This window comes from Alligator sinensis, unplaced genomic scaffold (assembly GCF_000455745.1).
Source record: "Alligator sinensis unplaced genomic scaffold, ASM45574v1 scaffold741_1, whole genome shotgun sequence".
In the NCBI taxonomy this organism is placed as follows: Eukaryota; Metazoa; Chordata; order Crocodylia; family Alligatoridae; genus Alligator; species Alligator sinensis.
Window position 1 is genome coordinate 538,878 of NW_005842212.1, and position 22,195 is coordinate 561,072.

The 22,195-nt window shown below is 44.2% G+C and overlaps 1 protein-coding gene across 1 annotated transcript in view; it reads left to right on the top strand.

Moving 5' to 3' along the window:
- The window catches only part of ADAMTS2 (ADAM metallopeptidase with thrombospondin type 1 motif 2), a 236,872-nt gene that overhangs the window by 76,829 nt on the left and 137,848 nt on the right, over window positions 1-22,195 (top strand). Inside the window, exon 4 of the mRNA XM_014521388.2 lies at window positions 18,711-18,867. Coding sequence (XP_014376874.2) covers window positions 18,717-18,867 — 151 coding nt within the window. The 5' untranslated portion in view covers window positions 18,711-18,716. The remainder of the gene's footprint in view (window positions 1-18,710; window positions 18,868-22,195) is intronic.

Below are 22,195 nucleotides of genomic sequence, written 5' to 3' on the forward strand. Positions count from 1 at the left end.
TATTGCCAGCTGGGGACTGCTGTTTCCTGCTCAGTCCTTGTAGCGTGAGCACACAGAGGTGTCTGTTCAAGACCCAGGTGACTGTCCGATGGTGCAGTGCTGCCAGCCAGGCAGACTGGTTGCATCCGTGCAGAGAAGCCAACGTTCCCACTAACTGCGAATGCTAGGGGAAAAGAACAAAGTAAATGGACAAATGCAAGCAGTAAAGCAAATCAGTCTTGAGCCATCTGTTCTGAAACTACATGAAAACCAATGAGCTGCTGGGAAACAGCAGAGAATATGCTTGAAATGTGGGGAAAATACAAATGTGAACATAAGAGGCAGAAAATTGATAGCAGCCTGGATCATGCCAGAACAGACCAAGCGTAACAAAAGAGAAGGTCGAGGAAAAGTATAAAAAGACAAACACCCCCCAAAACAGTCAGAAATCAGCCGCACAGCTGGGCTTGTAGAGATTTTCTTCCTGGGCTTCCCACTTCTGCATTTGTTTGTTGATTTTCCACATTGGACTTTGCTTCTGAGGGCTGGAGAGAGTGAGCATTTAATACCTTTTAAAATGCTATGGTGTAGCAGAAGCCTCAAATGTCTCTGCCATATGGGTCAAAGGAACCACTCCCTGTGATCTGAAGAGAGCTCCCAGAAGGGCAATGGTACGCTAAATATCTGCGATTGGATTTGTGCCTTCCTTGTGCTGCTGCCGAAAGGCACAGCTATAATCCAACGCACAGCTGTGTATCGTTTCTAAAAGCAGGGGAGGAGAACTGTAGATTCCACAAAAAGCGTTAAAACCTGGAAAACTTCTTAAATAGTCTTCATAGTTTTGTGAAATTCTTCCTTCCTCAGAGCTCAGATGCATCCCATGAAATTCTAATTGGCTTTCAAGGAAATGTGTTAATTGTACAGTTACAGTAAAATTAAAGGGTTTGGGTGATGGGTGTGATAGGGTCTCTTCTTCTGCTGTCACCCTGAGGCAGAAAGGACTGTTAGCAGCAGTACTGCGCACAGCCAGATAGCAGAAGCAGAGCCCGAGCGCTGTTCTAATACCTGTCCTAAGGGGGCCGCAGGGTAAGCGGAGAGCCCCAGTGCTGCTGGAAGTTAATCTAGCGCTGGAGCTCTCCACAGTCCGGGACAGTCTGCTGAAGTTCCACTAATGAAAGGCACTGACATTGGCCTAGAATTTGGGAAATCTGGTTTCACTGTCCCCTCAGCTCTGCCACTCATTTTAGGGCTGTGCGAAGCTTCGGTCCCGGATTTGATTCGGTGGAGATTTGGCCCAATTCAGTGGCTGAATCTCTGAATCTGAATTGAATCGGAGGACCCTTTAATCTCTCCAAATCAAATCGGAACCCTTCGAATCGATTTGGAGAGATTCGGAAAGATTCAGAGAGTTGGACGTAGACACAGCTTTAAATGTTTTTTCTATGTACCTCTAGGTAGTGGGGGCTCGTGAGTGCTGCGATGCTGGGGTGGATGAAGCGTCCCACAGAAGCGCGGGGGGCTCCCCACCATGCTCGGCAGGACACCCAGAAGTGGACCAGAAGCACTTCCAGGTCTGGCAGGGAGCATGCTGTGCCCCCAGGCTTGGTGACTGATGCCTCCTGGGTCTTGGGGGGGGGTGCAACTGGGGGTCCCCCTGCAGGTGATCGCCAAGCCAGGGAGGCATGGGGGGGCCCCCAGTGCGCTCCCCGGCAGACCTGGAAGTGGACCGGAAGTACGTCTGGTCTACTTCCAGGTTTGCTGCCAAGCACGTGGAGGACCTCACACACTCCTGTGGGACACTTCACGTGCCCTAACATCACAGTGTTCATGAGCCATGCTGGTACCTTGAGGTACGTAGAAAAAACATTTAAAGCTGTGTCTATGTATGAATAGCTGGTTCTCCTAATCAGCATCGAATCTTCAGATTCAGATTCGGCCGAATTGAATCGGGAACAGCGATCTGAATCAACAAATCGAATTACTGCCCCTGATTCGGGCAGAATCTGAATCAAATAGGGCCCGCTTAGCACGCCCCTTTTCTCTTTGTCCTTGGGCAGCTTGCTCAGTTTCTCTGCATGTTATTGGCACAATGTAAAATGGGGACATTGCTTTCTTACCTCCATAGGGAGTATAAGTCTAAATTCATTAGTATTTGATGTACTCAGCAGCAGTGGAGGTCAGGTAGCTGGATAAAACTTTAGACTAGTTGAAACGTGGGGTGATACTTGGCAGACTAGTTGGCTTCAGACGGACCATATGGGTCAGAGTTGCACACGGTCACATGGCAAACATAAGTGGTGTTACATAGTTTCCACTTTTAATTGCAACAAAAACCTCATGTTAAACCAATAAGCAAAACTAGTCAGTTGATGAGATGCACAAAGAACTGTTTTGGATGACAAAAGTAGAAGTACCAAGGTCATTCTATTGGTGCTGGTTAAAATGTTTTATTCAACACATTTTTAGATGAAAACTGACCTTTAGTGAAAACTTTTGCAAAAAGGTTTTCATTTCTTTTGCTATTTTCTGATTTTTCATTGAAATGGAAAGAACTGCCAGGCAGGATCAGACCTGAGGCCCTTTCCTGAGCTAATTACAGTTCATTTGGAACCTTGTTAAGGTCCTGAGGTTGTTAAATTTTCCCCTCCCCTGTGCTTTGCTTTGCATTTATCAGCATTTTAATTTGATCTGCCATTGTGCTATCCCTTCATCTACCTTGTTTAGCCCTCCCCAAAGTTCTGCTGTGATCCTAACCTAAATAACTTTGTTTCATCACAGCAAAAAGGCCATTTTTCTTTTTGCTATCCTGTGCCTTTTAAAAATTTCAATTAAAAGAAATAAAGCAAAGCTATAAGATGTAAGGAAAATTTGAAGAAAACAATTTTAAAAATCCATCACGCTTCTGAACACATTAATTTTACTTCATTCTGTGTCACATAAAGGGGAAAATGCAGACTTGAAATTTCAAAAATATGATTTTTTCTAAAAAAATGTTACCGAGAAATGTGAGTAGGAGCTGTTCTATTCCACCAGTGTGTAGTGAAAAATGACCTTTTTGCTGGAATAGTTTTTACGTTTTTTACCAGCTCTATTAGTGTTGGGCCTTGTCTGCATCCAAGTGGGTTTCTGATCACCTGGCCATCTGTGGCGTCAGGAGTTCCTTGGCAGTCATTTGTTTGCCATAGCGAGGGGGGTCCCCCACTGGAGTCTGTTTGGGCTTTTCATTGCTAAAGACTGATTGGTCTTGTGTTATTCATGTCCCCATCCAGACAGTCACACCATAGGTTCCCTTAAGCAGCGCAGAACCAGAGCCTCTCTGGTTTAGTATAGATATAGTTTCCTTCCAGAGGTAAGATCTTGAGGGGTGGCTGCGATGAATGACTGATTTGGGCACCTGTTACCCGGTTAGGTTTCTGGTTACTGTCTGCTGGAGACCCATCATTTTTTCTTCTGACAGTGATGGGTAACTCTTTGGTATTCTTGATCATAGTGTTTCTTTTGTTCCAGTTTCCTGACTTACTGCTCGTTTGTAGGTCTGTCAGCGGTAATTGTCTTCTGGCAACAGAAGCTTCTTGGCTCTAATATTTTTATCCTGCCCAGGGGTCTGTGAAATACAGAAGTTCTGTATAAGTATAAAATGAGCTGAGGAGTTGTGTGGACTATTCACAGTACCACAGCCCACGTTACTGAATATACTAAAGTAAAATAGTCACCTCTGGGTGGATCTTACATGACATCTTGTCTGGTGACAATCCATGTGGGCCAAATAAAAGCAGCCTCCTTCTAAACTCATCCAAATCTGGATTGATAATGATGGGTTAAACACTAGTTGCATGGAATATCCTGCTGCCCTAACATACAAGATGCAACTTTACTTCTCTTGATGCCCGTAAATGCTGAGTGGCTCAACAGTCGCTCAAACAATTCTTTCTTTTAATTTATTTGCTATACATGCTTTTCAGGGGACCACCCTTTGTGAGGTCTGTCATGCCCCATTTAATTCCAGGGGTGTGACACCCAACCCACGAATGTTAACTTTCAGTTGAATCTGTCAGGAAATTGTGCGGCACTCTTGTTTTGTGGAGACCGAGCACTTTTGTTCACCCTCTTCCCTGAAATACTTTGTGTTTTCACCCTTTGTCCTTTTCCACTTGGACAAATTGTACTTTACACATCATCTTGCTGTTGATATCTGGCTGCAGCTGTATTCTTCAGGGTTTTGTATGTATACATGTATGGTTAATGGTCTTTTGTACTGTGTTAAGTGCAGTGAAAGTTCTCATTGTTGTTGCCATAGCACAAAGACTAGACAGAGACAGCCCTGGAAATTTCTTGTTCTCCAAGTGCCTGTTTTTACATGATTTTGTTAGTTGCTGGAGCCTTGGAGGGGCTGGAGAAAAGAAAGTCAGGAAGAGAGCAGACAGCAAAGAATCGCAGAACGGGGGAAGGTGAGGACAAGGGGAAGGCCATCCTGTCCGTATGCCTCTTTAAACAGCAACTTTTACTACATGGTGGTGTGCTGTTCCTGAAGCCTTGTTTCAGATTACTTGATTGAGGATCCTCCCCGCTCAGAAAGTTCCGTAGAGCATAGCATTAAAAAAATATTTCTCTTTGTGTGTACAGCAACTAGACAACAGGGCGGGGGTTTGGGGCCCATTCCAGAATGGAGGTAACACACAGTACCTCCCAGGGCAGGGTCCCTAACCTTTTCAGACTCAAGGGACCTGTCATTAAACTCAAGGCACCCATCAGAAAATTACAGCTCTTAATTTTCATTCACGTTTTGACTACCAAAAAATACTAGAATATTTCTTCTGTTGCAAGGAACCCAGAAAGAGCGCAGCAAGTCAGAATATTTTTACCACCCTGGATCCCGATTTGAAATCTCTGAGCATTTATAGATGTGCTTCGGGAGGCGGGGGCAGGGGGTACTTTAATTAGCACAGCACTGAGAGCTGTGCTAATTAAAAACGCACAGAGGGTCATGTGTACCAGTGTCCCCACTCTGAAAAATGGTGGCGGGACAATTTGAACTAAAGTTCGTCAAACGAACTTTCATTGAAAGTGCCCCACCACCATTTTTCAGCGTGGGGACGCTGATACACGTGTCGCTGGAGTTTGCTGGAGCATGATAATTATCATGCTTCAGCAGACTTGATTAATCAAGAGTGCTCTGATGCGCTGTAATTATAGCGTGTCAGAACAGCCTCCCTGCACGTGTAGAGGTGCTCTCTGGGTTGATCATGTTTGCGCACCTGACGGTGCTAACGTTGTACAGCATCCTGCAGCACCCTTGAAAGGATCTCAGGGTACCCCAGGGTGCTGCGGTACTCGGTTGAGAAGTACTATCCTTGAGTTTAAGGCAAGAAGGGATTGTTGTGATCATCTCATTTTAGTGGCGTGAAAATAGTGAGAGGGCTTTATGTTAAAATTCCTACTGAATATTGCCTTCTCTCCCTTTCATAACATTATCCCAGACCCTTTGATGGTTCTCATCCTCTCCTTGTTGTTCTTCAAAAACTTGGAGAGCTGTCATATGCCTCCCTACCCTTTCTGTCATCTGGACAAGCTGTGCATATTAATTCTTTTAGTTAATCTTTCCTAATAAGTCTGTTCCTCCAGGGCTTAATTATTTTTGCTCGTCTTCTGAACTTTGACATTCCTCTTCTATTTGGGTCCTAGCAATATAGTCAATATAAAATTGAAAGCTCGTGTCTAATAGCTTCCACTATCTTTTTTGGCGTAACTGCTTTCCAAGTATTCTTCTCCCACCAAGTATCTTTGTTGTAGAATAAGACAGGGAAGATTAATAGAAGACAGAGAGTCAGTAGAAGGCTAAGACAAGAGTATGCCCCAATTGGTACAAAACATTGCAGCGCTGTTTCAACTCACTCCAGACTTCCAGTCTAACAGAGAAAGAAGATGTCTGCATTTTAAGCTGTTGATAACTTTGTGTATGACCTATGAAGACTCTGGCCAGATTCTGGATGTGTGTAGTTATTTACAGAAGCACACAGAGTACGAGATACCACCCCTCCGATTGTACACCCATTTTGTACTCACTAATGCAGTGGACTTCACAAGCTTCAGGGCAACAGAGAATCTGGCCCTATGAGTCCACAGACCTTTCTAGTGCATGTCTGTGGCTGCAAAATTGACAAATTAATTTTATTTAGCAACATGCAAACTTGTAGATCCCTACCCTAGGAGTTGCAGGTTGACTCCGCATCTAGAATACACCAGCACTGTTCTGCTGACGTTCTTGTTAAATTTAGTTCCTATATCTGTTACATATGAGCTCTGTGAACTTGTTCACTGAAGCAGATATCTAGGCTGTATTTCATATTTATTAGGGGTCTGATCTAGCTCTTATCGAGTTTAGGGCTAGGGACAGAAGTTACACATGAATTGATTTAAGTGATCAGAAACTAGTTTAAAGCTGTAACAGAACAGAAGTTCAGGGCACATAAACCAGTTTCAAAATGGTTGAAACTAAGATAAACCTGATTGACTGTAGTATCAGATTTAACTGATTTAGGTCAAACTGATTTATGAAACTTCTGTCCCAGACCCCTTCCCGGTTCAAGTTAAATCACAGCCCCCCAGCATCCCAGGATGCTTTGCAGCCCTGAGCTGGGCTGGGCTGGGCTGTGCTGTCTGTTCCAGGGAGCAGGGATGGCCCTGCCCCTCTGCTCCCCAGCCTGAGCAGGGAGGCCTGGCTGACGAGGGGGTGGGAGTGGGAAACCCGGCTCTGCTCCAGCGGCAAACTGTGAACTCTCTTGCTAGCTATAGTGGCAAGTTAGATTCATTGCTCACATTCAGAGAAAATAGTTCACTGTATCTTTTGTTCCGTCCAGCCAAAGGGTTTCCCTTCAAATATTCTTCCCCTCAAAGCAATTCCCTTCTCCGGTGTTACTTATTCTTTTCTCTGTCCTCATTCACCTCTTTTGCAGCAGGTTTCCTCTTTCCTGTTCTGTCTCAGCTCTCTGTCTCCACTCTCACTTGAACTGGCAGTAAGCAGTCAGATCCCAGTGCCTTGTGTCCACCCACAGAGGTAGAGTGCGAGAAGCAGCTTTGGTTTGTTGAGTAGATGTGATATCTTTTATTAGACCAACTAAATAGTTGGAAAAATTGTTCTTTGCAAGCCTTTGGGGTTTCGCGTGCTCTCCTGGGGAGAATAAAAGCCAACAAGCAAAATGCAGGTCTGTGAAAATGCAAATGCGTGGCAGTGAGGTTCACAAGGAATGGAAGATAATAGGTACGAGAAAGGTAGGTGGGGGGAAAGGGGGAATGGTGACCTGGTGATAGAAAGTAGCTGGTAAAATACAGACAGGTTACCTGAAGTTATTGGATGGCAGCTTTCCCCTTCTTAAAGGGACAGGCACATTGCAAAGGCTCCAGCCCCACAGCAGCATGCACACAGGTGAGAGCAGGGGGTTCCCCCTCCCCTCAAGCAGGGATGGGGGGAAAAGCCGTGGAGCTTCAGTCCCTTCCCTTTGGCAGTGGCTGGCAGGCTGGGAGCCGTGCTCTAGTGCGCTTCGCCCCCACCCCCCTGCCTTCTGGCCTGAGCCTCTGCATGCGTGGCTGCATTGCCTGAATCAAAAGTGAATGTCTGTTCACTTGCTTCTCAGTTTAATTGCTGCATTTTAGACTAACCTGCAAAGACTGAATTGATTCTGCCTCCGGCTTTTTGGCTGTCTGTACTTAGCCTAGGAGAAAGACTTGCTGGGTGAGTTGCAGTGATTGCTTGGTGAAAGCATGTGACCTGTGTTATGTAGGAGGTCACATGCAGTGACTATAATTGTTCCTTGTGACCTTAAAATCTATGAAACTGTGACTCCCCCGGACTGCAGTAGGTGGTGAGCTGGCTTGCACCCCAACTCAATATATTCTTAGCAGAAAAATTGTGTAGTTGTAGCCTGGATTTGAGAATTGAAGTTGGACAGCTTTTTCGATTGGAAAGTGTTTTCTTCTAGCAGAGAATTTATGCCCATTTATGTTTTTTCTTTTTTCTTGGTGGTTGTTGCTGAGGGTAGAATTTCATCAATGCCGCAGTGAAAGTGATAGCAGAGACTTTTGCTTCAAATGATTCCTTAACTGAAAATTGGGTAAAGTTAGTCCCTCAGGCTCTTGCTGTTAGCAAATTCATGGACTTGATATTCATGCTTTTCTTCTAGCACAGATCAAGATTGAGAAACTTGGTTGCAGAGAACTGCAATTATTATGCCCAGCTTGCAACAACAGTAATCAAGCTACAGTCCCTTGAGTGCACAGGATCTACCACATTTATCATTTTCATTCTCAACAGCTATTTAATAACCTTTTCCTTTTTTCCATTTGGACCCTGCATGGACCTGAGGGCTGCAAACCTACAGACTTGCCAAAATATCCCACTTATGACACTGTTCTTGCTAAAGTCACTGCTGCCCTTTGACAAAAAATCTATAGCAAGATGAAATTTCTACAGCTTAACTCTTAAAAGACAAGGGTCCTCCCATTGGAAGCTGATAGGATCTGAATGTGGGTCGGCAAAACTGTCACAATAAGAAGCTATGCGCAGTCACTTGATCTTATGGAGAGAACCTGTTCTACACTTGCCCAGAAAGGCCAATGTGGAAATTCACTAGCAGTATTATATTCAGAGATTCACTTTGCCGTGCAGCTTTCTTGTAAGAGGAAAGAGATCTAAAGCTACTTTAATAATGCTGTCCTAGGATTCAAAGCAGGCAACATCAAGTCAGGAAACCTAGGCTCTATTCTGAAATCTGCCTCTGTGTTGCTTTGTGGCTTTCAGAAAGGCATTTTGCTCCAATGGCTTTGGGTAGGGACAAATGAACAAAGTACAGTGATTTAAAAGGGGTTGAGGACTTGCCATGCATCAAGTATTCTGCATAAATGAAAGCTACATTGGGGCAATTCGGTCCTGTTTCATCCAGGGTAATTTGCCCTAGTTCACCTACCATACATAGGGTAGGCAGGTGTAGAGATACTGCAGAACAACCAACAGTCCTTACCCCTTTGCACTCTAGGTAATGTGCTTCTTTGGTCATACCCTCGTTCTTCTCAGCAGTTGCATGACAGTCATATTTAATCTACCTCACTCTTTGTATCACTTTTTATTAAAAGCTTTAAAGTGCTAAAAAACAAGTGCTATGTAAATGCAGAATGCAGAGAGGGGCCAAACTCTCAGCTGATGTGAACTCACATAGCTCTACTGACTTTCAGTTTGGGTCAGCTGACTTGTGACTGTTTAGCCATAAGGCCAGATCTTATTTTACCTGTCCAGTCCCTAAGTGCAGCCCAACTCCACTGTGCTCAAGTCCTTGAAAAACTGCTGAGGACAAAGCTGAAGGGCCGCTTCCTGCTTGCTGCTTCTTGTGACTTGTCTTACAGTTGCAATGATGGTGTGTTGCAAAAGGCACAAAAACATGGTTGCAGGGATCTAGTCCTAGGGAACTGGTATAATAGATTCTGACCGTAAGGCTACAAACAGATACCAGTTGTGTCCTGGGACAAACCACTTTATCCCAGAAGAGTTGTTCAGATGTCCTGGAACAAACCCTAGAAAGGTTCACAGGATAAGAAGTGCTAGTGTCATCACAAAGTGCCCTGGGATTGCAGCATTGAATCAATGGCAGAAAAGCAGCCATGCATTCAGGTGGTCACTAAATCCTAACTGGAAGGTGGATGTATCCATGCCAATTCCAGGACATTTCTGTTCTGGGACAAATGCAGGCAGAACTTGTCCTGGGACAAATGCAATGTCTGTTCCTAGCCTGACTGACTGGGTGAATTGCAGGTAAAGACAGAACTTGGCCAGCATAGAAACCTTTGTTGGTATATATTATTTCTCCCTCATTTGCTTGGTACCACGCTACACTGAATGTGGAAGGGAAGATTAATATGTTAGAAAATAATAATAAAGATTTAGCTTTTATCTGGTGCTTTTCATCAGCTGGACTCGGGGCGTGGGCACACAGCACGTTTACACCGGTATAGAAGAGAAGTGGATGCAGGAGGTATGGTCCTACACCGATGATAACATCCTGTTGCCTGACTTCAGACTAACACCCTTAGCTTCCTAAGGGAATCAGTGGAGAATTACTTTGGGAACATCAGGGATATAACTGTGTTGATATAAGTTACACCAGTTTAGGTGTTGTGTGTCTGTAGCTTATCTCAGGTTATCCATTTGTTTAAGGCAAAGAGGCTATGACAAGGTGCAGTGATAGAAACTAATTGTATGGAGCTCCCCCCAATAGCTATTTGTCGGTCTGTCTGCTCCAGATTCCAGTATAACTTCCAACTATGTACAAACCTCACCACAATATAAATGGGTCGAGAGTCCAGCCCCTCAAAGTTCTTTACAAAGGAGGTCGGTATCATTGTGCCCATTCTGCAGGTGGGTAAACTGAGGCACAAAGAGGTGGGTCTCTTGCCTAAAGTCCTCAAGCTGGCCATCTTCATATAATGTATTTGTCGTCTTTATCAAAGAAGCAACAGAGTTGTGTAACTGTAAAAAGGCATGAAAGAAACTGCAAAATGTTTAGTTTCAAACTGACAGTAAGAAAAATGCATGCATGCGAGTCATACAGGAGAAACTTTCCTCTTCCTGCCACACAAGCTGGGGGCTGTATAAACCATTGTAGCTCTGGGGCAGTTGTAATTTACAGTACCGTATGTGCTCACATGTTCCAAATGTTTTATGCAACTCTTTCAGTATCTCTATTTGGTTAAAAGAAAAATAGATTGACCATACCTCACAGTTCTTCTTCTTCTAGTATGGTTCTAAGTCAAGACATCTTTAAAAACCCCCCCAAAAGCAAATCATCAGATGCTTTTTATAGTGGTTTCAAGCGTGCAAGAAGCTAAACAGGAATAAACATGTATGGTAGTCTGTTCCTGCCCTTACACATTTTTCTAATTAAAAATAATAATGTGCAAGGATTAAGATGATTAAGTAGGATTTGGGAGATGGCATATGGGTCAAAATGACAAACAGGGATACTGGGCAACTGCATACATACACCACGTGGTTGGGAATTGGGGGAGCTGGACTCTAGTGCCAGCTCTGATCTATACCGTGAGCTTGGACAGGCCACGATAAATGTCTGTGCCTTGGTTTCCCCGTGTGTAAAATAAGGATGATGGTACATCCCTATGTTTGCCAAGTGGAGGATGTTGTGGTTAAGAATGTATATGGATTTAGGACATCTGTAATCTATTCTTGTGCTGGCATAGATTTCCTGTGCGATGCAGAACAAGTAATTTAATATCCTTGCCTCAGTTTCCTTCCTGTGTGATTGGATAGTAATATTTTCACCTCACTTGGTGGCTGTAAAGGTAAATCCATTGATGTTTGCGAGATGCCAAGTTTCCATGGTGCTAAGCCCCTCAGAAAATCCATAGATAAAAATAAAATGTTTTAAAGTGCTTTGAGATTCGCTGTTGAAAGGTGCTATATCAGTGGCAGCTTTATTATATTTTGAAGAAATGTCTTTGCGTCCAAACATACATGATTTCTGTATGCTTCATCAAGGCATTGCCTAGCCACCTTGCTTTTGCAAAAATTTGTATGGTGTCACAAATCTCCTTTGTAACTAAGCAGTCAAATGCAAAGCCGTGGGTTCCTTTGTTTCTTTGGTGAAGTGATCAGTAAGGCACAGAAGGCTAGACAATATATTTTTTTTGTCACTTGTCATTACACTGCGTGGCAATTTTAACAGAAATTTAGAAGTATATTTTGGATTTTGTTAGTGTGCAAGTAATCTCTGTGCTCGTGGTGCCAGTAACCTTCATTTGAATTTAATCACATATTCCAGAGTTACAAAGATTTGCTATTTCTTTGCTCAGTTAAAGTGTTATCTCAAGGAGTTTCCAAAATGCTTCTTTTGTTAGCTGTTCTTTTAATTAAGCAATTGCCAGTAATTAATCCTAAGTGTTTGAGTGATTGATCCAGCAGAAAGTTGCATTTACAAAAAAAAATATAATCTTCCTTCCCTCATCACATGGTTGTAGGTAGAGAGACAAATCTGTCTTTTGCAGGAATAAGAAAACTCTCTATAAGCTTGTGCTAACAATATAAAAAATGAACCTTAATTAAACTTGAGGCCATAGGATGGGTCCAACTCTGGAGCCTTGAAGGAGAAGCAGGAGCAGTAGCAAGGCGGGTTTACTTCGGTGTGGCCTGGAACATGAAGCTGTGATATGAATGTGAATGAGGAGACAACTAAGTCACTCACTGAGTGCAGAGCCATGGAGACATTTAATTAGCTCGAGGAGCTAAAGCTGTAAAACGTGGAGATTGCTGTAGAGTCTAAATATGTGAAGCAGTTTTGCTGCCAAATTAAACTTTTAAAGAATACCTTCTAAATGTGAGAGTGTGTTATGGTGGCTGAGGAAACTAGGAGAGCTGGGCAGTTGTCCCAAACCCAGGTCCTCTATGGAGGACAGGGAGCAGGTCCTGTCCTGGTGCATGGGGCCAGCGGTGTTACTTTTGCAGAAAACCCCAGGGTAAAGGTTGCGGCAGAAGCATCTCCTGGAGTGCTTGTAAACCTCGGACACAACAGACCCGCCTGGCGCAGCCACTTTCAGAAATCTGGCTCAGAGATGTCACTGGTAGATGATACTCACTTTCTGGATTTTTGCTCCACACAAAGTCTGTTGGACCCGATTGCCTCCAATTTAATTTTGCTGGCTACTGCATAGATGTGAAAAGAACTTGGATATCATGAGATCTTATACCGTATTTACATGCAAAATGCATGCACCTTCCCCCCGCACATCAGCCCTCCAAAATTGGGGTGTGTGTCTTAAGCAGGCTGATTTCTCTTCACTAGAACAGAAGCATGGAAGCATTGTTGCAAGATGGCTGCCAGATTTTTACCTCTGCCAGCCTCAGGGAGGGAGGAAGTAAGCTCACCCATCAGGGCAGTGCTATAGTCAGGGCCGTCCCTGGGGGGTGTGAATCAGGGTGACTGCCCTGGGCCCCGCACTTTGGGGGGCCCCCCGGTCAGTGCTGCGTAGGCCCCACCACAGCCGCCACGCGTTGCCGCTGCCGAGCACCACTGGCTCTGCCACTGCCAAGCATTGCCGGCCCCGCACACCCCTAGGGACAGCTCTGGCTACAGTGTTAAAGCTGTCCTAGCCACAGCTGCTGCCGTCAAGATCCCCTGCAGCCAGCATTCAGCTGTGACGGGAAAAATCTCATTTCCTTTATTCTGCCTTCCCAAAACAGTGTGTGTGTTTTATTTGGGGGTGCGTGGTGAGCGAGAAAATACGGTATTATTTCAACTATAGCTTGCATTTCTGTCTGTCTATGCATGGATGTGGTCTGCGGGACACTCCACGTATAAAAAAATACAGTTTATCTTCCTTCCTTCTTTCTTTTCTTCCTCACTGTATAACAGGAAAGTCTGTTTACTTCCTTTACAACTTCTGATCTAAGCCAGTCACTCATACTCTCACCAGCAATTTGTATGTTATCGTTTTTAGAGTGAAATTACATTGACACTCATTGGAAACTTGGTGAATACTTGCCAGTCATGCATTTGCCCTGCTCTCCTGTAGTATATAAATGGGAAAAAAAGAGCAACATCGCTTTATACAAGTTCCCTCACATTGCTAATAATCTTAGGCATTTGTTATAATCATGGCTAATAAAATCTGGAGAACAACTTGCTGTGCGTGTGTGCGTGCGTGCGTGCGTGCGTGTGTATGTATATACAAGCAGACAAGATTCCTTGGGTGAATTTGATATCTTTTATTAGACCAACCCAAATGGTTGGAGAATAGTTATTAAGCAAGCTTTCGGGTTCAAAAACCCTTCATCAGGCTAAGGAAGCTTCAGCAGTTGATGTGTGCTCTTCCTGGATGGACTCTATGTATGTATATATAATGTATATATGTATGTGTGTGTGTGTGTGTATATGTATGTATACACGTGTATGTGTATATATGTATACATGTGTATATTCTAGCCCCTTAAGATTGCAACCTGTTTGCTGTTATAAACCCAGTTTTGCTCTATCTTCTCCCTTCCCAGGGAAAAACAGGGCAGTTGCAAAAGTGCTAGGCTTGAGTTTTTCTGCCAAGTCCCAAATTAAATTATACATGAGGTCCTTGGTTTTGGACAGTAAAATGCATTCTGCAGACAACCTTCCAGCTTCAATACAAAATATGGGGGGACGGAGGAACCAGGAGTGAGATCCAAGTTAGGGTGCTGGACTCTGCAAAATGCAATGTAATGTATAGGACAGAGGGATGGCCTTCATCAGGTGCTAATTTGGCACTGGCTGCAGTGTGGCCGGCAGAAAGCAGTCGGGTGGTTTTGGAGTTGCCTGATGAAGGAGCTTTGGGGGGTGGGGAGACTGGCTCTCAAGGTATGACTGCTGCAGACTTGCAGTGCCCTAAGAAACTCATGGCACTGCTTGCTGTATTCTCCAGAACTGGAAGCAGTGCAGATGCATTTGTGATGTGCTACATCCAGGCTGATTATCCTGGTTCAGAAAGTAGCCTGTGTAGAGCATGAGGGAGCCACTGCCAGGCCCAGAATGATGGTCATTAGCCCATCTGTAGGGCCGTGTGACTGCAGCTTCTGCTTTGGGACGTGGTGCGTGTATAACAGTGCCACGTCTGGACAAGCTGTGGGCTAGTTCATGATGTAGATAGGCCCCTGTAATCAAAGCCTGCCGCTGGCTGCAGGAAGGAGAGAGGAGACCGGCAGGTGCTGCCCATGGGATGGGACTTGGAAAATGCTTTAGTGCAGCTGGGGAGCTGGGTGGAGAAGGGCCCAGGATGCCGGCAGAATGGGAGACCATCACAGCCCTGTGGTCCTTCAGGGCCTTGTCGGCTCCTGCTGGCAAGTGTCAGGGAGGTGCAGTGGAGCTTCACACCCCAAACCTCGAGTATCAGTGTTAGTAAGCTTGACAGCCCCTGCATCCTTTAGCCCCACATGTCGTAGTAGATTCATTAGGGACCCATCCGTGTTACTAATTGGCTAGAATGATTCCACCATCCCTTCCCCCCACTTCCCTTGTCACACTTCCACTGGGCGACTTGGATTCCCAAATAACTCGCTCGCTAAGCTGAGCAGGGGTTTTGATTCTCCAAAGTGCAGTTTCCTTGTGATTAAGTACCTCCTTCTCCTGTGCTCTTTAATGCATATTAATGAGTACTAAGCGGTGCTTGACTTGAGTAATTTGCAGGCGGGATGGGAAGCCTTTGGCAGAAGGGCCCAGGGGCATCCTACCTGGGGAAATATTTGCAAAGAATGGGCCATTTGATACACTTTGGCACATTCCAAAGGCACATGCTTTTTCTTTTTTTTAGTATTTTTATAAGTCAGGGGATAAATCGCTTCTGGCAGGGAAGTTTTAGCAATATCCTTTCCCTGCATCCCCCTTCAGTTTGAATATAAATGTCCCAAGAGAAAGGAGCGGAGTGGGGGAGAGAAGAGTCAGCTCAGCATTTCTACCAGCTTTTAACATTGTTTCTATGGCGGAGGTTGAGTTCCACATCTGGTCCTGAATTAACCAGCATTTTCCTGGAGTAAATCATAGTAAACTGGGGGCATTGTGTGTACAGCCGTCCTGGATGTGGACTGAAGTTGAATTGATGGGCGGAATAGCAAGAGCGCTGCTTGGGAGCTCTTCGTCTATTAACGTGGCCACTCTCCTGTGGTCAAAAGGTTGATGATGACCTTCTACCATTTTCAGCTGATAAAGTCCAAGGGCCCATCCTGCTTTTGTTTCCCCTGGGGGAAAACCAGCAACTCTCCAGAGATTTTTTAAAACTTTCCCTTGTCTATGAAACCAAAAGCTCAAACCCTTACAGCTTTTGTCAGAAAATCTTGATTCCCCAACCTCAACAGACATGGGTCACACTGCTCTGGTGCCTCATGGGACTTTGGTGGCCTTGTTTCCCCTTCTCCCCTATGTGCCGTGGCCAGGTTGTTCCAGGATGTGCTGCTTCCTCTCTCGGTAGGAGGGAGACCTGGTTCTCCAATGTGAGGGATGTTGTCCAAGGGAGCGGGGAGGAGACTTGAGACACGCTGAAACATCGTGGTGATATACTTGAAGGCAGAACTGGATTAACCCTTTGGTGTGCCCTAGGCAAATAAACTCATGGGCCCCTACTTTATACTGTATATTTATAGTATTTTTTCATTCAGTAATTGTAATATGTAAAATAAGTGCGACTGGGCCGCTTCTTCACTTAGTCCTGTGTCTAGTTTGCCTGTGCGTTAATCCAGCCCTGCTTGAAGGAACTGGAATAGAAAAGACAGTTGTGTAGCGGGTGCTCTGGACCCCTTCCTCACCACCTTTGTGATTGAATGCCAGCCCCAGTTCATACTGGTTCTCTGAAATTCCCATATTAGGGGTTCTTTTGATCTTGCCTGGCCTATTGCCTGGCCAGGGTAATGCCTGCCTTTTCTCCAGCAGACATGAGGCTTGATTCAGGCTAAACAAACTCCTTTTTCTCTTTCAAGAGATCACAGGTTTGTACTTCCGTCAGATCTGTTCAGCTGGTGATTTCAAGCGCTGCTTCCTTCTATTCCTTGGGTGAGGCAGTTTAGACCCCTCTAAATTGTCTATGCCTTATTGGCAACAGGACAGCAGTGGCATTTTCCCTAATGCCACGAGGTGGACTCTGTATTGTAAACTCCACATGACTTATTAAGACCCAGCATAACTTGCTTAGTTAATGGTGGGCATAACTGACCTACAAATACATGCATTCTGTACTATTTAGCTACGTATACACGAATTGCTTGCATATATCCCATGGCAGCCAAGCCATATGCACATTTGTACTTGGTTTAAATATGCTATTCTGCACCTCTGTCTGAGCCTGCAAATACTTGCTCCCTTCTCCATCTGTAGTTGTGCATATCATATGCAAAGATTTGAACATTTAGCTCTGGGCATGTGTATAGTTTAAAAAAGAAGGAACATTCATTTTGAAAATTTCTTTTTACACATTCCCTTTTACTTGCAGCCTACTCGGTTCAGTGCTTATTTTCTTCGTTTTCTTTGCTTCCTCTGACTGCTGAGCCTGTTTCACCTTCCTTGTGTCTGATGTCGAATCTAAATTAGATGAAAAGAATCGCAAGATTTCAAATTCAGTTTGCTCTCTGTATAGGCAGCCTGGTAACAGTCTAAACTGCTTAAATATAATTTTGTTTCTTTAATCCTTCCCTTTCAATCTCTTTTTGTATACATTATAGATATAAAATCTGCAACTGGAAATCTTGCCTAATGTATGTTAAGACATGACAAATGAACCTGACATTTTTCCAGGAGGGAAACCAAAGAGCAGGCTGTATTTATAGCAGTGGTAAAAGTAGTTTGCTGTTTGTAGAAAAAAATATTTCAGTATACTTGTACTAAAGCCAAGATACGGCACAGGTTGGGAAATCTCTTGTGCTGAAGTGAGGATGTTGGGAAATTGAACATTGACTTCAGAGGAATCAGAATTGGGGTCCGTATTGGCACTCCTTCTAGCACTATGGTCTATAGACAACTTGGATTCCCAAGTAGACAAAGAATATGGTTTAAAGGCACAGAAATACTGAGTTGCACGTGCAGCAAGTCTAACGACTGGATAGACAACCATGCTTGACTCTTAAGTCAACGATTGACAGATTAAACAATGTTGGTTGTGTAGCCAACTTCTATCTCCTTGTCGTGTTTTCAAGAATTTCATTTGCTGCGTTTCATGTTCAGGCTTTCCTTTTATAAAGCTAGAGTTCATTAGTTTTAAGTTCTCAAATGTAGCTGAGCAAATGCACACCCAGGAAAATCAAAGAAAGGCGGTTATGCAAGCCAGCTGTTGACTATCCTAACCTCCTGCAGCAGGGCCAGTGCTGCGAAACAACACACATGCTTGAGCTAAAGAGCTAGAAATGGTTCCACCCAGCTGAAAATGGTAGAAGGGTTTTTTTTTGTAGCTTGTTTCCTTCTGCTTAATGAATTACACGCTTCTTTAGTTAGCAGTGGTCATGCTGAGAACATTGTGTAAGACTTCTTTTGATGTTTCATAGAGGAATGAAGCTTTCATTTTCTTGTCATACCAGCATATTTGGTCTAACCTCAATTTTTAAGCCTTTCTCCCTTAGAAACTGATTGCTCATAATTGTGATTTAACAGTCTAATGGGCTAAGAGGGGTTTTGTGCCAGTACGGTGCCGTGGTCATGTTTATTTGACATGTTGAATATAAGAAAAATTGCAAAGCCATCATATGAAGCTGAGCACTTCATTGTCTTGCCATGAGCAGAAAGAGGCTGGCTTTGCACTTTTGCACCATGGAACTGTGCATCAGGACCAGCTCATGACGCTGAATCAATCCTTTCTTTAACAGCAGTAGGTATTTGTATAAACTCTACGGCAGTTTGTGCTGACAAATGACTAAGATTGTCTTAACCATTTGGTTATAGTTGGCTTCTGATTGAGAGTCCATTTCCACATATATATTCTAGTCCCAAACCTTGCTAATTAGATTCTATTAGAAATCCCTTTGGTTTAGTATTTTACCTTTGTCCTTCCTTGTCAAGTTGAGGAACTGATGCTTCATTTTGCTCTAATAAAGAATTCACCTCGCTTACTCCCTGCTTTCTAACCACTCTCTGGAGAGCGCTAAAGTGTGCTTAAGCATATTGTAACTGTTTACTCACAGTGTCTGCTGCATGCACCGTAACGTGAAATGTTCGATCTCTGCCCTGTCACTCTAGGCTGGCATGATTCGCACAGACAAGGACGAGTTCTTCATCGAACCTCTAGAGAAGGGGACTCAGGAGGAGGAGGAAGGCGGCAGAACGCACGTGGTGTATCGCAGAACAACTGCCAAGAGGCCGCTTCCCAGTGAGAACACCGATATTCAGCATAAAGGTAAGACTGAGATGCTAATGACAGCTGATGTATAAAGCATAGCTGAAGGCATACAACCGATACACTGCCAATGCGCTTTACTACTTCTGGATTTTTTTGTCCTTGAGCGTGGCAATACCCTTTTCTTGGTTTGTGGAAGGGCGCGGGAGTAGCTGAAAGTTTGGTCTGGATTAAAAAAAGCATTGCAGCTGCCAGAACACTTACCAGGCACTTTGTTCCTTTCGATACACAGAAACAGACAATATTTTATTTGTGTGAAATGGCCAGCACAAGCCACTCTGAGTCTTTAAGCCCCATGTAAAAGCAGACAGAGCAGCAATGTTGAAGATAGGCACAAACTGGGGAAATGATGCTCACACTGGCTCTGCAATGGCCCACTTGGAAGGCTGCAGTAAGGACGTGGTGCCTGGGTTTTGTGCTGGCACCTTCTTATTCCCAAAAGGAAAATGAGTTGCTGTATCTTCAGGTATAGATGTGGAGCTGCCACAGAACAGTGTGCCCGTAACTCAGTCTGCTCTGGGCAGCCTTGCATTAACAGGAGTCACAAAAGCTGCCAAAAAGCTTCCACTGTCTGCGTCTTACTGGGAGTATTGCCTGCCTCTGTGGTGACTTGTGCCTGCTGCCTTTCAGCTGAGTTACCAAAGGATAAAAGTCTTATGAGTGATCCCATGCTAATAGTTACCCTGTTATTGACTGGGTTGTTTGGGAGAATTGCCACATTTTGACCCCGTGTCTGTTGTTCCACATTGTAGATTCATTTATTGCTAATAATTTGAACACAATTTAGTACTCTGCTGATTAATTTATTGCAAAACTATTTAATTAAATACAGTGTTGGGTGTTTGATTATCATCAGCAAAAGACTTCCCCCACCACCCCCATCATCCTCAAGGTCCCTGTAATTTTGTGCTATTTCTTTAACCATTTCAAACCATATTGTTGCACCTGTTGTAACTTCCTACCGTTTCAGTGTCAGAAATGAAGCATACTCATAGAAACCTGTGAGAGCCATTCATCGTCACAGAGACCAGGCAAGAGGATTTTTGGAAAAGCTAATCATATAAATTACGCAAGGTTCAAACTGAAAACGAAACATTAGTGGTGTGTACTGTAGCTAAGCTCTGCCCACATCAGATACCAACATGAGATTTCACTCATCCCAGATTTGACAAATTACTGTGTGTTTTGCCATGTCCAAAGAGGTCCTTTGTAGTGGAGGTCAAAATACACTTCAAAGCAGAGCCTGACGTAGCTGCAGGCACAGTTGGCAGGAGCTTAAGTCCCTGCTCCTGGAGTCATGTGATGGAAGCTGCTGTATTGCGAGTGTTTATAAACTTAGTGCAGTGTTGGGGAAATAGCTCGGAGTTGCTCAGTTTCTTTTTAAACAAAAGAGACTTAATTTTATTCACACCTTATGGCAGTATTTTTGTTTTTAGATGGTAAAAATTCCTCAGAAGTAGGAGTCTGATATACAGAGTGGCACAAATCATATTTCAGTTTGGGCAACTTACTGAAATTATTGGCACGCTGTTCCTGCTAAAAGAAGACCCCTGGCACTAATATCTCAAAACACCTCAATAAAATGTCAAGACCTAGACCATTCATTGCTTTCTCTCCTGGAGCAATCTGAAACATAATGCTACTGCAGCAAACTATGGCGCACGGCCGACCAGTAACATCAGCTGAAACGGCGATTGTGCTGCAGCCCTAGTACTAGCCGGTGAATTTATTTATTTAGTCTATGCGGTTTCGGCATATTATTTCAGCCATCTTACAGTGATGTCATCACCAGCGTGAAGAGCTTGAAGGTCACCGGGTAGCATGTTAAATGGACACGAGTCAACAATGTGGGGCATGGTTTGAACTTGTCCACAAGTGCATTCGCTGTCATTGTGAAGGCCCCATTGGTATAGGGTTCAGGCACAGTGACCCTGTCCAGTTTGAAAACGGTTGAGAAGTGCCCAATAACGGCATGGCCAGCTAAATCCTGGTTGACTAATTGTAGGGTCAGAAATGATGTACTGATCCCGGAGGCAGGTCATTGGTTTGATGTCTCCAAGAGCTAGTTCGGTCGGCCAGGTAGACTTGAAAGCGTTGACAACTTAGTAATAGTTTGACTAGACAAGCAGCCCAATGTGGCAGAATTCCTGATGTTTTCGCCAGATGTCTGGTATGCCAGACAATATCATATGCTGGTGTTAAATCGAGGAAGACATCACCAGTCTTCAGTTTTTCTGAAAGCTGTTATCACTGAAGGTGGTTAAGGCTAGAAATTGGTTGTGTGCGCTTCGGCCATGGTGGAATCCCGTTTCGTCTGGGCTTAGGGAAGAATCAGTTACTGAAGAAATATATTGTAGAAATAGTCTCTCAAGTGTCTTGTAGCAGATACTCAGGAGGAAGATTGGTTGATAACTTGCTGCTGATTGTGGGTCTTTGCCAGGCTTGAATAGGCCGATGATTTTTGCTCAGGACGATGCCGATGGAATTCATCCTCCATGCATAATACAGTTGAAGAAGAGTCGAGGCCAATTACGAGCTCGAGGACCAAGATGTTTCAGAAACTGAGTGCATGTTGTCATAGCCAGTTGTGGTGCCAGATTTTAATTTGCACAGCACAGCATTGAGTTCTTTTGGTGAAAAGGTTTGTGGAGGATCTGGGTTCTGAACATTTTGATGGAAATGACGCCGTTCTTCATGTATTCCTTGCTCAAAATTGTTTTGTTATGGGGGCTCTTGCCACTTTCAGGAGGTGGCTAGCAGCAGCATTGGCCAACACAGATGATCGAGTTTGGGTTGGGGACATTGAGCTGCTCCCAGGAGGCAAATGAGGCCCCAGCTCCTCTAAGCGGAGTGGCAGAAATTAGCTCATGAAATTGAGTTCTCCCAGCGGTTCTGATGAGCAGCATCTAGTGATTCAAGAAGGTGATCTGCGATATCTGGATCACCAGATTTTTCATACTCATCTAGTAGAGCAGCACACTCTCCATCCAAGCAAGGAGTATACAGGGGGTAAAATCCTTTGGGTACAGAGGATTGTGCCGCTTTATAGAAGGCACCACGGAAATGTATATAGGCTTCATCAGCTGGGACATTTTGCTGTGGGATGGTAACAATGGATTGTTCAACAGTCTCCATGAATAGGGACCAGTTGGCTTTCCTGAAGCTCCACCTGGGTTTTCTTTTACATTTAATGATTGGGAGTTGCAGACCAATGTGGATGAGTGATGGATGGGGTTGGCTGTGTGGAAAGTCCTCGAGAACAATGCAAGGTGCTGGTTGTGGGTGGTTGTTGACTGATATAACCCAACATGTCTGGAAAGTAATCTTA